Below are 17,001 nucleotides of genomic sequence, written 5' to 3'. Positions count from 1 at the left end.
ATCAGCTGAGTGTCTAAAGACAAAATTTGTGTCCTTAGGTCCAAAATCAGACAAGAATTACTACTAAGGAAAATGGAGGGCAAAACAAACCAAACACAGCCAAGAATATTGCACACAACCCTACAGGACATATATCTTGGGCAAAGCAATTCCAGATTTCAGATCTGGAATTAATTTCTTATGTACACCACATCTTAATTTTCTCACCTTGTTGGCTATGTAGTTTATTTCTGTAACTCGGCTATTATAAATAGTATTGTAATGAACATAGCAGTTTATTTCTTCCAATTAGTGTTTTTTTTATTCTTCCGATAAGACAGCTAAAAGTAAAATTACTGTATCATATGCAATATATCTATACACACACACACACACACACACATTGTAATATTGCTCAGCATTAAAAGAAAAATGAAATCTTACCATTGGTAACAACATTGGTTGAACTGGAGGGAATTATGAAGTGAAATTAGTCAGAAGGAGAAGAACACCTGATGATATCATGTGTATGTGGAATATACAGAAAACAAGGAACAGAGAGAATAAACCCTGGAAATTGTTTGGTAGAACTGAAGCTACTAAAGGAGTGGTGAAAGTGGGAAGTAAAAGGAAGATAGAGCCCCAGGTCCATGGTGGAGGATTATGGGTTTTTTGTTGGTGAAGATGATGTAGACCTGTACTTCTGCATAATATGTAGTTTATAAACAAACATTACCTCAAAAAAAAAAAAGTTAAGTCTGGTTAGATCATGTTAGATTGGGGGAAGGATAACTTCAGGATGAAACTGCTCTTTGTATAAATCTAATACTTACAGGAAAACTTCTAGAATAGCTAATACATAGTGAATGGAAGTAACAGGGTGTTTTAGAATACCTGGAATCTGGTAGGGAAAACTAAGATGTTTATTCTTTATTTATGCTTTGTAGATATTAAATGTCTGAATATTATTGTTACGTTGATGCTATTGATAAGATTAGTAAAATAACCTATTAACTGACTGCAGCTCTTCTTAAAGTTCTGGTACTTGTAGGTACAGACATGGGATTGGAGAAAGAGTCTTAAATACAGTTACGTAGAATTTGCAGGAAACTTCAGGGACAAATATTCCATATATGTAAATGGTGTTCTCTTAATCTGAATGATAATGTCCCTAATATTGTTTATATTTTATCTTACAGCTTCTTATACTTGCTGTCAGTTTTTTAGCATTGCCAGTTAGTCATTTCAGAAAGCAAAATAAAGAGCTTTCTTCTATTTTAATTTCTCAAACTAAATTGTTTTTCTTTCTGTTATACTATTTTGTTACTGGTAGTCATACAGTGTTTCTTAAAAACTCAATACATAAAAAGTGATTGCTCACATTTCTGAAATGCTTACACAGGAAAAACAACACATACACTTATACACACCATGATTAATTTATTTATTTAAGAATTAGATAATAGTTGATTTTTAAGTAGGTTATACTGTATAATATATACATATATTATTTGCAAAAGTGTACATTTGGGGAGTACTATTCTTAAAATTGTATCATTACACAAAAAATAGGGATACACAAGTAACTTTTAATATCGAATATAAGTCAGACAATAGTACAACTATTTGTAAAAAGTTTCACACTTGTATACTGCTTTCTTTGTAGTTAGCTTCCTTTTTTACACATGGATTAGGTTATTTAATTCTGATGTTGTATATCAATTTCCTCATATTTTAATTTTTACTTACTATGCCTTTACTTTATAATTTAATTTGTATTTTTAAAGTCTTTGGCATGAACAATTATTTCATATTCCACTATTTTAAGTTTTACAGATTCTAGACTATCTTCATTGTAAGAATGGAAGTAAGAAATAAGGTACCAACAGAAAATCAGTATTACTGGTGTTAGAAAAGGGCAGTAGATTGAAGCAAGAGAATAATCATAAAATTAGATTTTAAGAATATGAACTTTGAAGGCAGCCATTGTTTTGTAAATTTAGCTTTGTAAACCAGAAATAATATATACACCAATTATCTTCGCAGAATTCACCTCTCCCCTATATGCATTTTAAGATTAACCAGATAAATATAGAAATAACTTAATCTTATATATTCTAACCACTCCAGGTTTCAATATTTACCTGGAAAGCAACTGATACAGACCAAGATAAGGGAGCCCACTGGGGAGGAAAATTAATTTGTATAGATTTTAGTTTTAGAGTACCAAAACTAAACTTCATTTTGTTTTAATCTCATAAAATTGGATCTTACTAGTTTCTAATGTGAACATCATTGAAACTATTTTGGCAAGAAAATAGTGAAACAAAGTAAGTTTGACTTTTTAAAACAGATCTTTGTTTCATTTCCCAAATCTTTTTGGTATGCATTGAAATGTGATTTTTCAAAACAGTGCAAAGAAAGAGAACAATTTCCCCTCTTGAAATTCACGTAGGCCCATTCTTGCCTTATTTGTGACTCAGGCTCGTTTCTGACTGATAATTCTCTGCTTTCAAAAAACAAATATTCCGTTATTTCTGAAAGGAGAATTTGAGTATCCTCATTCATTCGAGGCTATTCATTCATTCATCTGTGATTATGTATTTATATTTATTCTTATAATCTGCTATTTTAGTCAAATAGAATGTTTTCCCTGAAATAGTCAGCTCCTAGTTAAGAGTCATAAGTATTTTTCTGAAGATTACTGAATTTTATATATATATATAAATATATATATGTATATTTATATAATTTTATATATAGTATATACTGTGTACCTGCCATAGAAACATTGTTAATTTTGGGAACTGAAATATGGTGATATTTTAATCTCTGTCTATGCTCTCGTCAAACCAATTTGCTTGAAACCTCAGAATGAGTGTGAGATTTCCCCAAAAGAAAAGTAACATTTGGTTAGGTTAAGTGTCAGGTTTCTAGCTTACACTGTATAAAAGTCAATATGTACCAAGTCATATTAGTGAATTTCATCTACACTGCTAGAAGGTTGTTGAACTCAATTAAAGAAATGTGCAGAGTTCTATTTGATGTGTGAGGAGGTTAGGAGACCACAATAAATTAAAAAGAACATATGTATATCCTGTTCTGTTCTGTACAGTTGTTACAGTATCCCTTGTTCATTTTTGCATTTTTTATTCTTTCTCTGAACTTAGGATAACAAAGTGTTTTATAATTCCTCAATTTCATTTGGAATTGTTCTGTCAGCAGCATCTAAGAGAGATATGCAATTGTTTTATTTGAAAGACGTCTCAAGCAAGTACAATTAACAATCAACTACATTTATCTATGTTTTGTTTCTTGCAGCAAAGCCATTTGAAAATGGACAGTATTTGGACATTTATGGAATTACAAGGGACCAGGCTGGAGAATATGAATGCAGTGCAGAAAATGATGTGTCATTCCCAGATGTGAAAAAAGTGAAAATTGTCGTAAACTGTAAGTCCTATTACTTTTTATCAACATCTCTTCAGAGAAAAGATAAAACATCTGAAAAGTAATATATATGATTTGTATAAGTGTTTCTAAGAGTTAGTCTATTGATAAAGACTACCTATTGGAAAAGAGTACATATGGGAATGTTGAGCAAACTGCTTTACATAATACTGATTTTCTAAATAATCCCTACAACAATTTGGTTTGATGGAAACAAGACAAAAATTTTCCAGTATCATCCTGGCATTTTAAATTGTTGCATCCTCATCTCTAAAGCACTCTAGACACAGTGTTGCCTTCACTCCCATGGGTTTCATTGAAGTGTATTCTGATACCCATCAAACCTAATGGAAATGAAGTTTGCTGTTGTGCACTCAAAAAAAAAAAAAAACTGTTACTTTCATTTTCCTATTCTTGTGTACTTGATTTTATTTAATTTGAAAGGTATAAGAAAATGAAGACAGAATTCCCCCCTGAACATCAATCATTATTAGTAAATTAGAATACACTCAAGAAACTGTCTAAACATTGGAAGACTTCTAGGCCCATATCAGCCTATTGACTCAAAATATTTGCTGATGTTTGACTAGGGAATCTATACTGTCTGTATATCTAGTATGTTCTCCTTGACTCCAGGACTTATGCTGCAAAGGGATACTATTTCATCCCTCTGGAATTTTTGGAAGATGTAATGAGCAAGTAAAATTTTTGATCATATCATCACCTGCCATATTTATCTGTGTAAATTGATTTTGCTGTTGGAGGTTTACAAATGCAGGTGAGAACAGGTCCTGTATGGAAGTATAAATTTTAGCAGTGAATACAAGAAAATTAAAAGGTGAAGTCAAACAACAAGTAAGCAGAGCACCCAGCAACCAATGCAGCTTACTCTTGAAAAAACTCAGCCCAACAGATCTCTAAAACCAGTTTCTCTAATGAGGATCTAACTGAAATCCCAGCCATTGTATATATTTTCATGGACCCATACTCCATTTTCCTTTCTTGTCAGGGTTCCTTTGGTATCCTTCTCTTTAATTCTGCCTTTAATTCATTGTCACTTTTTAATCAAATTGTCATTTTTTTCTGGACAGTTGGGGACCTTAGATTGAGTAAGGTCAATTAAGGAGGCAGGAATTTGGCAAGAAACTGAACAGAAAGACTCACCAACCAACAAATTTAGTCATTATCTAAAGGGTAGAGAATCCATATATGAAGCAGAAGGATGAAATGAGGGAAACAAATGTCAAGAACTGTGAAGAATCTGCCACAGTTTCTTGTATGCTGGTGAAAGAAAGAGACAAAGGGCAGCTCATTACTCATAGCAACAGCAGTAGCCAGAATATTGTCATTTTCTTGCATCAGTTCTCCAAGCACCATTCACTATAGGGTGATATAATGAGGGCTAGATGACACTACACACAGTGTCAGTTTATGTCACAGCTGAGGCTCCCTAAATTTAGGAAACTGGACTTATTTATTCTACAATGGCAGCCTTTTGCTACACAGAGAGAACTTTATATATATATATATATATATATATATATTGGACTGTAAACAGATCTGCCCTTTGCAGATCTTGGAGGACTACTTCTGTCCTCCAAGACTCTTCATTATACAACCACCTTTGTAAAGCCAGTCAGTAACAAAATTTGTCAGTGGCTGTATTTAACGATCCTTGCAGAAACACAGGTGAACCATGTAGAATAGTCTTCCAACATGGAATGGAAGCAGGAAATTTTGATGTAGGTCCTGTAGAAACTCTACCAACTGGAAAGGGGGCCTGAGAAGCTTTTACAGTATCAGAAACAGAAGAATAGATTAGGTAGGAAAGAGGGCTTTGTTAACCAACTTTATCTTAATGAAGAAAAACAGGGTATAGTGAAATGGGGGGGGATTAGGGAGCTGTTTTATAAGTTAAAACAATTCAGAACAGATTTCAGCATAGTCATAAGTGGAAATACGGCAGCCAACATAGGTTTTAAATGATTTTACAAAATTAATTTTGTCTTTTGCTTCTTCTCAAATTATATTTTTGATATACCTTTGGTCACTTTCCATACGTGTTGTCAATTAAATTCACATTTGAATCAACAGTTAATGTAAGAGATGAGTTTTATTTGGACATCAGGTCAAGACTTAAATTTTGTCTTGGTTTGGAATAATCAGCATCACACTTGTATCAATGGTATCTAATATAAGTGTGATGATGTGTATGTTGCAGATATAAGGATATTTGGAAAGTGTGAAAATGGTCCTTTATGAGTCATACTTTGAGTACTACCTGTTGATTTTACTGAAATGATTTACCAAAGGCAATTAGCTTAAGTCTCCTGAATAAACTTTAACTTGTCAAAGTCCAAAGTTGGGCATCGTGGGCTACCTTACCAGAGCAGCACAGCCCCTGGAAACATAAAGATTCCCTCCCTGAAGGATAGATCATACCAGTTCTACAGCATTTCTTCTCTTCATTGTTATTAATCCATATTGATTGTCCCTATATAATTGCAGTGGTTTAGTAGATTATAATTTGAGAAAATTTGTCCTTTTCCCAAATGGATTTCTAGATGAAAATAATAAATTTTCATCAGTTCTAGTAGATGCAGTGATATTATAAGTCAATTTGTGTGATTTTATTTCCTGAAAGTTATAAATGTTTACTTCATTTAACCATTCACAAATTCATCTGCCACATTTTACATATATATGAAAATATAAATATATATAAAGTATATATAACAAATAACATCATATTGCCATATGTTTTGTATTGCTGGTATTTTGTACTTGTAACATAGCACTTTAATGTAGATTCTTACTCAGTTTAATTGAACAGTAATTTAGTGAAATGATTGCTATAACTGATATATTTTATATAGTCCACTATGAGCTAATTGATTGAAGAAATAAGCTCATAATACTTTACATATATGTTTGTGTGTATACACATGCTTATATATATATAAGTAAATGCATTTCTTATCTTGAAAAACTAAAATTATGATAATTATCACAACCAGATCTTAAGAGATTAATGTACACAAAAACACATTCTTACACAACACAAAAGAAAAAAATATATAGACAATTTTATATCTAAACCCAAGTAGACTACTGAATTTAGAGTTAGACAAGTTTGGTGGGTTTTTCAGTTCCATTCTATACCTAAAGTGACCTAAAGGATACGAGTCCTGAAATTTTTACTGTAAATTAAAAAAATTAAGGATGAATGAATTCCAGAAAGCCCTTGGGTGTTATTAAATTTAAGAAAACGAGACCTGAAAGTCAATTTTAGAACAGAAAGACCAAACTCTAGCCATTCAGCAAAACTGACTCTCTTGAAATCAAATAGTCTAGACTCCTAAAAATTTGGAAAGTATTAAAGACTAATAAAAAATATAGAAGAATAGTTATTGATACTGGAAATCTTGGAGGAGGTAGTTTTTCAAAGTGAATGCTATTTCTGAAAGTGTTCTAGGGTTCCCTAATCTTGGGACAGAGCCTCTTCTCTAGCTTACTTTTATGTATTCTTCCAGTTTAGAGTAGCTGTTTGAAATTGTGATCCTTACAGTAGACTTATTTGTTCTGTAATTTACTAGGATCTGATACCTTTCTCTGAGTCTCAGTGTTCATTTCTGAAATTCAGGCTATATATAGTTAACAGGGTTTTGGCCAGGATTAAATGAAACGATGTAGATACAGGTCTTAATATGGTGTTTGTTTTTTGTAAGCAATTGAAAACAAACTGTCTCTTATCTCTCTCTGTATGAGTATATACAGGTGGATGCATATATGTGTATATATATTTGCTTTGGAGATGTGTGTGTGTATTTGTGTTCTGTGTGTATGCATACCTACATACACAGCTCTCTATCTATCTATATATATCTATCTATGTACTCTTTAGTATAAGCTCTATTCAGTAAGGAAATTTCATTTCTTCTGCATAATAATGTATTCCTGACATCAAAAACAATACCTGGTCTATAGAAAACTCTCCAAAAATAGTGATTTAAATAATTTCTATTGAAAAGATTAGTTTTCTCCAAGTGAATCATTCTACTAGGCAGATGGGAAAGGATAATAAGTTTGCTCCATAATCACAAACCCCCTCCCACAGAAATATAAATAGTATGTTGATGTTCTTACTTCTGACACATCAGTATTTTTTATTTACCTATTTACCTTTCCAGGTAGGTTCAATAAAGATAACCTGACATTTATATAGTGCTTTCACCCCAAAAGAAGAAGCACTAGTTTCATTATTGTTTACAGATAAGAAAATTGAGGCTCAGGGATATTAAAACATTTAATAACTTACCATCTTTTCAGGAACAAAGCAGACATTAATAAAGTAAGATAATAATTAACCAGAAAAAATATAGAGTCAACAGATCAAAGTAAAAGGAAGTCTAGATATTTCAGTTTTTACATATAGCAGCCAGAATTATATATTGACCATTTTCTTTAGTATAAGAAAGGTTTTTATACATGTAAATTCCAGTAAAATAGAATTGAGTAATTCATTCTTTGGTCAAAGTTTGAAGATATTTTTGGGTGCACTGAGAAGTAAGTCTTCACCCAATAAATCACAGGGACATATTTGTGTGCTATTTGCATCTTATGCATATTCATTTATGCAAATATACACTTTTATCTTCCAACATAACTATCTCCAAACATGTGGAATACAATGTACCAATTAGTATAACTTAGTACAATTGTATCAAAGCCTGGAATGAATTTGAGGAATGCCACTGAGGAGTGGTAGCAAGAGGAGGCTTCCTCTGGAATGACTTCATAAAGTTTGTTCTGAAAACTTGGCAAGCTAGACAGACATATTAGACTAGACTGTAGCACATTTTAGATAACAAGAATATACTATCTAAAATAAATAGAAAATTCTCACATTCAGAGTGTCAGTGGAGTTTCTGTCAAGACACAAAAGAGAAATAGTTAACATCTTGACTTTTATTTCTGGCTCAAACTTTTATCCCTATGATTACTTACCACTTACTACATGATTAACATCAAATTATCATTTAGGCTATTCTCCTGTCTTTTATTATTTTCCTAGAAGTTAATTCATACATACTTGGAACACACATAGCATTAAAAAAATTCTTATTGTGGTCTTCTAAATAAAGAACTCTTTTACATGACATCTGCAGTATCATGAAATACTTCAGGAAATCTGTATTTAATTATGTATTTACTTACCTATTTACATACTGCTTACCAGTAACTACGAAGGTGTTAGGGTGATAAAACTGGTCTTTAAGCTCATCATCTGAAGAGGGAAAAAGGCAAAAAAAAAAAAATGCTTAACTATGATACAGTGCACCAAGTGTTTCAACAAACCCAACAAACAGCTTACAAGGCTGTCACCAAATAGACTTGGAATATCACAATAGTTTCTGTGAGGCCTTGGGCATGCTGGAGTCTGTGAGATTGAAGTTGAAACTAGATAGATAGATCTATAGATCGATTGATCTATATATAATCTATATATCTACACATATAGATATGTATATATATATATATAATATATATCTATATATATCATATATAGATATATGAGAAGAATGAAAAATGATTTATCTTTATATAGAATTCTTTCTATATATATATAAAGAGAGAGAGAATGAAAGACGTAAAGGGAAGAGTAGTATCCCAGAAGGAAATATTTGTTTAGCTTCAGAAGATTCTGGGGACAAGACATTCTCAATTTATTGGCCATTACTAGGAGAAGGAGAAGGAAAGGTATGGAGACTGTACAAGGTCTGTTGACTGTAAAGTGAGTTCATAAAATTTCAGGGGCAGATATAGATCCTTTACTTCAAAATCAAAAGGAACGGCCGGAGGAGAGATAGTGCTGACTATTAAATGTATTTAAATATTTTACTTTCTACATTGATGGATTAAAGTTGGAGGTTTCTCTTTGTTCATGGCAAAAGCAAAATGAATGTTTAAAATGATAATACTGAGAATAACAGTTCTAGCTAGAAGAGATGGTACCTAAGAAACTTAAAGAAAAATCCCTATAATTATTGAACCTTGAATATTAGAAACATGTACAATCATCCAGAAAACATTTTTTAAATAAAATATTTCCTCTCGGGCTCTCCCTGGTGGTGCTGTGGATTAAAACACAGCACTAAGAAGGTATAGCCACTTCAGCTTGAGTTCAATCCCCGCCCTGGGGGTGATCCACATGGTGAGGCAGACCTATCCTGACCCACCCGCTGCTCCTCTCAGCAGTGTATTTCAGTGGATCTGCCTGTTCTGCTCCCCACTCTGTCTCTGGTGAATCCTCTCACTGCCCCGGTGCCTCTGGCCTGTACCACAGTTCTGTATACCTAACTAAATAAATCTTTAAACAAACAAACAAAATATTTCTTCTCAATACAACATAAAATATGAGCATTTAACCTTAATTTTTAAATTTGGAGCTCTCAGGGTAAGAATGAGTTCAAACTTAATTCTATGGTTTATACAACCCCTCTTTGAAGGAAAACTGTTATTAAATATGCAGTTAAGAAGTACATGGTTTCTTCTATCAAGAAAGACACAAAAGTTATCCTTTGTTTTACATCTTAGACACACACTTCAATTAATGACAAGTGTGCCATGGTTATTTTTACTTAAGTAGCCTGCTACCCAAATGAATTTAAATATATTACCCCATACTTTTAAGTAGGTTTTAAGAGGAGTTTTTATGTTAAGGACCTATAAGTGAGTGATTGTTTACCCTTTTATTCATGAAAAACTAAAATGCATCTACAGGGGCCAAATATGTATATTTACATGACATTTTTCTAAAATGGGAAGATGAAAACTTCCCTTTAATACTTGAGTAAAATTTTTGCTAGAGGATACTCTGTGTTTACTCTGTCCTAAAATACATATATTTTTGTGTACTTTTTTATACATATATACATATAAAATAGGTAGTGTAGCATTTGAGTATCAACTAGCAGTGAAAAATAATTTCTAATGTTGAAAATGATCCCATGCAAAACTTAAAATAATTGGTCAGTCAAGAACAAAATAATGGTGTAGTCATCTGGACTTGTGCTCTACTCAGCTGACAAAGGATCCACTCCTGAAAACTTCAGGTTGCTTGTTTGGAACATAGTCTTCAGACTAATCTTGAAAGTTCAAAACTTCCACAAACATGCAATTCATAAATCTGTGTTTATCTGAGTCTAATTTTATCAGCATATTTCTATAGCAAACGTGCATCAGACAAGGTAATTTAATGGAATTTAATTCTTTTAAACTGAACACTTGAGAGATATTCATAGGATAAGGGAAACACTGACTCAGTCCTCTTGGGCCTTTCCATGTCTTCAAAATTAAATATAACAGGAATTGTTGAGTATTCTGGTATAATTACACCTATATGCATGCTTTAGTACTTGTGGCATATTTGTGTGAAGGGAGTGAAGTGGAGTGATTAGGAGCAAAACACAGTAAAAACAGTTTAAATAAAAGGCCATGCCCTCCCTGGTGGTGCAACAGGTTAGGACTCAGCACTACACTGCAACCTAATTGCAGCTGCTTCAGTGTAAGTTCAATCCTCAGCCCCTGAGATGATCCACATGGCGCGAGAGACCTCTCCTGACCTGCCCGCTACTCCCCCAACCAGTAAACTTGTCAGTCTGCCTGTTGTGTTCCCCAGCATATCTCTAGTGAATCTTCTCACTGCTCCTGCACCTCTGCCTTGAACCCTAGTTCCATATGAATAAATAAATAAATCTTTTAGATAGTTAGATGATAGATATATAGATTGATAGGTAGATAGATTAGATATGATAGATAGATAGCCATATGTGAAGCATTAGGCTAGATACATTTGGAGTAAAAGGAGTCAAATGGTCAAATGGTAGGAAAAGGTCCCTTTCACTTTTCAGCTTGTTTCATCTGTTCCTATTCCTTCTTTCATCCATATAGCATTCGCTTTCTCATCATCACTAGCATACTACTACTATGTCTCACTATCCTTTAACTTTCCTCCATTTTCATTTCCACTCAAATTTATAACAATACTAAACCAATTTTGTAATGACATGTATCCAATATTAATTAGTAATAAAATTTTATTCAGTCTTCTGGGAAATTTTTTCAATATACAGATCCCTGAACAATACTGAATTGATGAGTTTATATTACATTTAAGTATATTACATTTAAATTTAAATTAATGGATTAGATTTTTTGAAAATTAGTTCTTACAGAAAGTCAGAAGATCTGAATTCTTTTTTAAAATAACTTATTTAATTATACAGGTTTTTTTTTTTGTATTTTATTTTTTCACTATGAAGAATTTCTCCCCTCAGATGTGGTCATTATAGCACCCATAGTCATCCTCCATAATCTACTGTGCTCTTAATAATGCAACTTTGGACAAAGCAATTATAAGTATTATTTCCTCCTTTTGTAAAATAGGAACTCGCTTCTGTGACATAATTCTGAGATTCTGTTATGTTTCTCTGATACACGTATCCAATTTTATTATTATATTTATTACATCAATCTTCATTTCTGTACAATGATTTCCTGGTGAAATTCTCACCACCAATTCACTACTGCACCTTCACCATAGTCCTTTGTGTTCTTCCCACTTCAGTCCTGATCCTTCTTCCTCCTCTTCCCCTTCAGAATGTCTCAGATCTATAGTTGCCTGATGATTTGATTTTTTACTTTATTATAGTTACTTCCTTTTTTTCCTGATTCCTTATTTGTCTTTTTAAAGACTGTGTGACTTCAGCTCCCAGGAGGCAGGAAAAAAATGTGTGGTTTCAATATCAAATTAATTCCAGATAATCTCATTCTTTTGCTTTGTAAATTCTTTGATTAATATTAAAGGTGGTAATGTTCCCTTGAGCTTTGTTGGCAGTTTGGACAGGCTAGTCCAATAAATCTTTAAAAAAAAATTTAGTCAGGAAAATGACTAAAATTTTACTGAGAAAAGTAAGGGGATAGTGGATCTCTCTTTACTCCAAGGTGAATAATTTGCAAATGGTCTAAGTTATGATGAAGGAAATATATAAAGATTGTGCCATTGAGGCTTCAGTGATTTTGCTTGAAGATACAATTGAATTCAAAATAATACCTGGCTTCAACCTCTGACATGAACCTTCCAAGAAAATATAACTTGAAGAAAAGGAAGTATACAGTGGTTACAAAATCTCCAAACCTAAAGCTAACCCAAAATATTCAGAAGAATGCAACCTTACTATTCTAAAAGTAAACAGAGAATTTTATTTCTCTCACTGAGTTGCTTTTGACTCAGAAACTACCAGACCATGCAAAAGACAAAACCAACAATCTCTGCTCTGTATATTGTTGCAACTTTTGAAGGCAAAGTATTATTGCCTCCCTTTTGCACTGTCCTTTATTTACTGTGCCATACTATTACATGTTATACTATATTTTCACAATAATTATATGTGGAAAGGAAAAGATGAGAACTCTACTACTATGTTGGAGACTGTAGCTTCCCATTGTTTCCAACTATTGTATTATCAGTGACTAGAAGTAAAAGAGGAACTCAAGTCAATCTGGTAAATTACAGATGAGTCATCCTGCTAGAAACAGGAAATAAGAAAGCTATGCCAAGAGACACACTCCACATTTTTCCCCCCAAGGAATGCATCCAACCAGCAATCAGGAAGACAGAGAGGGAAGGGCTATCAAGTCTCCTTGTACTGGCAGTATCAATTCAAATTGGAATTCTGCATGGTAATAGATGGTGGGTATGAGGGGATAAACAAAATGCAGATATTAACTAGAACATGATAAAGAAGAACACATTTAAAAACAACTTGAATCTAGTATTTAAATATATAAAGTACTGGCTATAGCAAAAAGGAAAAATTCAGAAAACTTTTAAAAACATAATACAAAATTTGGGAAAATCCCTTCGATAAAACATACAAAAAAATAATAATAAGATGAATGAACAGAAGAAAAGCAGTAAGTTGCATAAAGTAGACCAATTGTGATGAAGAGAATGCTGTTTATTTCCTGTTATCAAAAATACTGGATACATAGCAAAAACTCTCCTAGAATTAAATACCCAAAATTGCTAGAAACTAGACAGAATGTGAAAATATGTGTTTTACAGATTATGGAAACATAAGCACAAATTGAAAGCCTCAAAATACCACCAAATGCTATTGTATTAGGGAATGAACCCTTCCAGATTCCCCCTGGAGATGTGGGATTTGTTTTTTAGCTTGCCAATTTTGGGATCTTGCACACAACCCTGTTTATTATGGATCTCATGTTAGTAACCTTCCACCTTTCATAAGAATGGAAAATGAAATGATTCATACAAGGGAGCAAAACTGGAAACAAAAAAGTCAGCCTTGTTATACCTGTCTCCAACTTGACACAAGGTGTTGGGTTAAATTGGGGAGTTATAAAAAAGAAAATTAGTCTTTGAGGATTTAAAATCACAAGGTTCACTCATGTAGAATTAGGGCTTACTTCACACTCTGAGTCTAAGAAAACTTGCGTAGAAATTTTAAAATGTTCCAGAATACTGGTCCCATAGATGCCTGATAGATGAAAAAATGGCATACACTGTAGGAAACATTCTAAAGTTGGGCCTCTCAAATAATTTTTAAGTGATCTTCTACGTTTGCAAAATATAATAAAAATATTGGAAATATCTCAAGAAGTTATAGGCTATAAATAAAAAGGAAATTAAAGTATGATGAAAAAATATACTGCCATACAAATTGATCAGACGCTGAAAAATATCTTAGAAACTCGAAGTACATTTAGCAAACAAAGGTTGTCTATAAAAAGCTACAACAAATACCGTACAATGGATGAAATGAAAATAGATTTCCTTTAAAATCAGCTAAAGCAAAATAACCCTTTTTATTATTTTCCCAATTCAGAGTGGGACAATGGAACCGGGAAAAAATAGAGTTATAATATTTGAAAAGGAAAATTAAAATTTAAAATCCCATGACTTCAGTAGTGGGTAAGAGAAATACTTACAGATAGTGAGGTATGAAATATGTAGTTTTGTAGATGAATGCTAAATCAGTAAAATGTGATTAAAAATAAATATTGCCATGATTTCTAGATTATGTGATTGTATACAAAATCCAGGAGGATTTATAGATAAACTAATAAATGTTTATCATAATTAATAAAGTTAATAGATAAAATTAAGTTGAATTGCTATAAACCAGTAGAAAGAACAAGTCCAACTGAGTAAAGCAATATTTAGAATACTTTCAAAATACAAATAAGTGTATTGAAGTTAAGTCTTCCAAATACGCATGGAAGATTTTTAAATATGTAATTAAATTTAAGGTGTAATGTACTCAGGAATATTTTAAGAATCATTATTCTCAAAAAGTACAGCTTCATTGGAATTTTAACAATAAAATCACTTTTATGAATTATGACAAGCTAATTCTAAGATAAATGTTGATAACATAAAAACCTTCAGAAGAAAGAAAAACAAATGGACCCTATACTCTACCAGATATAAAAATGTATTATCATTACAAATAATTTAAACTGTATAAAGATCAGCAATACACAAATATGTAACTGGAGCAGAACAGAGAGCCCACAAAATGATCCGCATATAGAATTCTTGTATGTGAAAGCAATGATAATGTAGATCAGTTGGGGGAAAATAAACCATTAAGCAAATGGTTTGGGAGCAATTACTTTTCATAAATAAAAAACAAAAGGAAGTGAAACTCTACCACACAACATAAACAAAATCAATTCCATATAAATTAAGGATGTAATTGTGAATGGCAAATCTTTAATAACCTCTAAATGACGATATAGAAGACCATCTTTCTGTCTGTGGTGGGAAAGGTTTCCTTAAGGTAAACAGGAAAATTAAAGCTATGAAGACAGTGACATATATTATGCCACATTAAAATCAATTACTTATTTTATGAAAGTGGGAAAAAAACCCACAAATTTAGAAAGGTTGAAATACATAAAACCAACAGAGATTAATGTATATAAAATATAAAGAACATTTATTTTAAAAAGTAAATCCCATAGAATGTAAAATAAAATACATGATACCAGTTTCACCACTCAAAACAAGTCTAGTGGATCATAAACACATATTTTTAAGATGTTTCATCTTTTTTTTTTTCAAGATTTATTTATTTTTGCATACAGAACTGGGGTACAGGCCAGAGGCTCAGGGGCGGCGAGAGGCTTCACCAGAGACAGAGTGGGGAACAGAACAGGCAGATCGACGAAGTACACTGCTGAGGGGAGCAGCGGGCGGGTCAGGAGAGGTCTGCCACGCCATGTGGTCACCTCCTGGGCAGGCGGGAATCGAACTCATGCGGAAGTGGCTTTAGATTCTCAGTGCTGTGCTTTAACCCTCTGCGCCACCAGGGAAGGCCGGATGTTTCATCTTTTTTATTAAGAAAATGCAAATGAAAACTAGTTATGTATCATCTTACATGAACAAATTAACAATTACAATGCCTCATAATATAGTATTTTGCAAAGATATTACTCTTTTTTCACTGTTGAGAATGTAAACAATAACTGTTAAGCAAAATTTTATTACCTAGTAAATTTGAATTTGCCTATACATTACAACCTGGAATTTTTCCCCTGAGGTAGATTCCCTGAGTATGTATGTATATAGGTAACATATAGAAATATGCAGACATTCATAGGAATAGCAAAAAACTGAAAGCCACCCAAATGTCCATCACCACCATATTGGGTATATGATAGATTTTTATACAGAAATTAAAATATTTTTCTGGCACTTTTTAGCTTTGAATATTTTCAATGTGTCTTTTAAGTTTTTCCTGGCCTGTAAAGTTTCTTGTAAGAATGATGATACCCTGATGGAAATATTTCTTCAAGTTACCTGTTTGTTTATTTTTCCCCTAGTCAACTTTAATATTATTTATCTTTGATTACAGATATCACTAATATGTATCCTGGTGGAGGTCTTTTTGAATAGATAAGCAGGTGTTCAGCTAGCTTCATGGACTTGTTTATTCTTACTTCCCTAGGCTTGAAATTTTTTCAGCTATTATTTCAAATAAGCTCTCTGTTTGCCATCTATTACTTTCCTTTCTTCAAGGATGCTATAATCTTTTTCTATTGTAGTTGTATAGTTCTTGCAGTGTTTCTTTGCTTCCCCTTCCCCTTTTTTTTAATCTCTTCTACTTGAGTTACTTATAGTTTCTATCTTTAAACTCACTGATTCATTCCTCATTTTGGTCTATTCTGTTTTCTTAACTTGCTATAGCAAGTTATGCTTGATCACTTTTATCAAACTCTTCATATTTTAAGTCTGTTATTTTTTCACTTAAAGTTGCATTTTATACCTATTGTCATTAATTTCATGATATCTATATGAATCATTCTGGGTGAATCCAAAAACATAATGTTAAACTGCATAACAAATTCACATAAATTGTGAATTTTTTTGAATTCCTGTTAATTCATATTATATGAGTTGTGATAATTTGTAATATATATTCCAAAAATAAGATAAGAAATATATATTTAGGGAAAACTGCATAAGTGGTAAGACAAGGA

The 17,001-nt window shown here is 32.4% G+C and overlaps 1 protein-coding gene across 1 annotated transcript in view; it reads left to right on the top strand.

Moving 5' to 3' along the window:
• Positions 1–17,001, top strand: part of NEGR1 (neuronal growth regulator 1) — a 738,246-nt gene that overhangs the window by 470,024 nt on the left and 251,221 nt on the right. The window contains exon 4 of the mRNA XM_004679123.2: positions 3,301–3,432. Coding sequence (XP_004679180.1) covers positions 3,301–3,432 — 132 coding nt within the window. The remainder of the gene's footprint in view (positions 1–3,300; positions 3,433–17,001) is intronic.

The sequence above is a fragment of the Condylura cristata genome, unplaced genomic scaffold (assembly GCF_000260355.1).
Source record: "Condylura cristata isolate star-nosed mole 26May11 unplaced genomic scaffold, ConCri1.0 scaffold00008, whole genome shotgun sequence".
NCBI lineage: Eukaryota > Metazoa > Chordata > Mammalia > Eulipotyphla > Talpidae > Condylura > Condylura cristata.
This window is presented reverse-complemented; position numbering and strand designations above follow the sequence as displayed.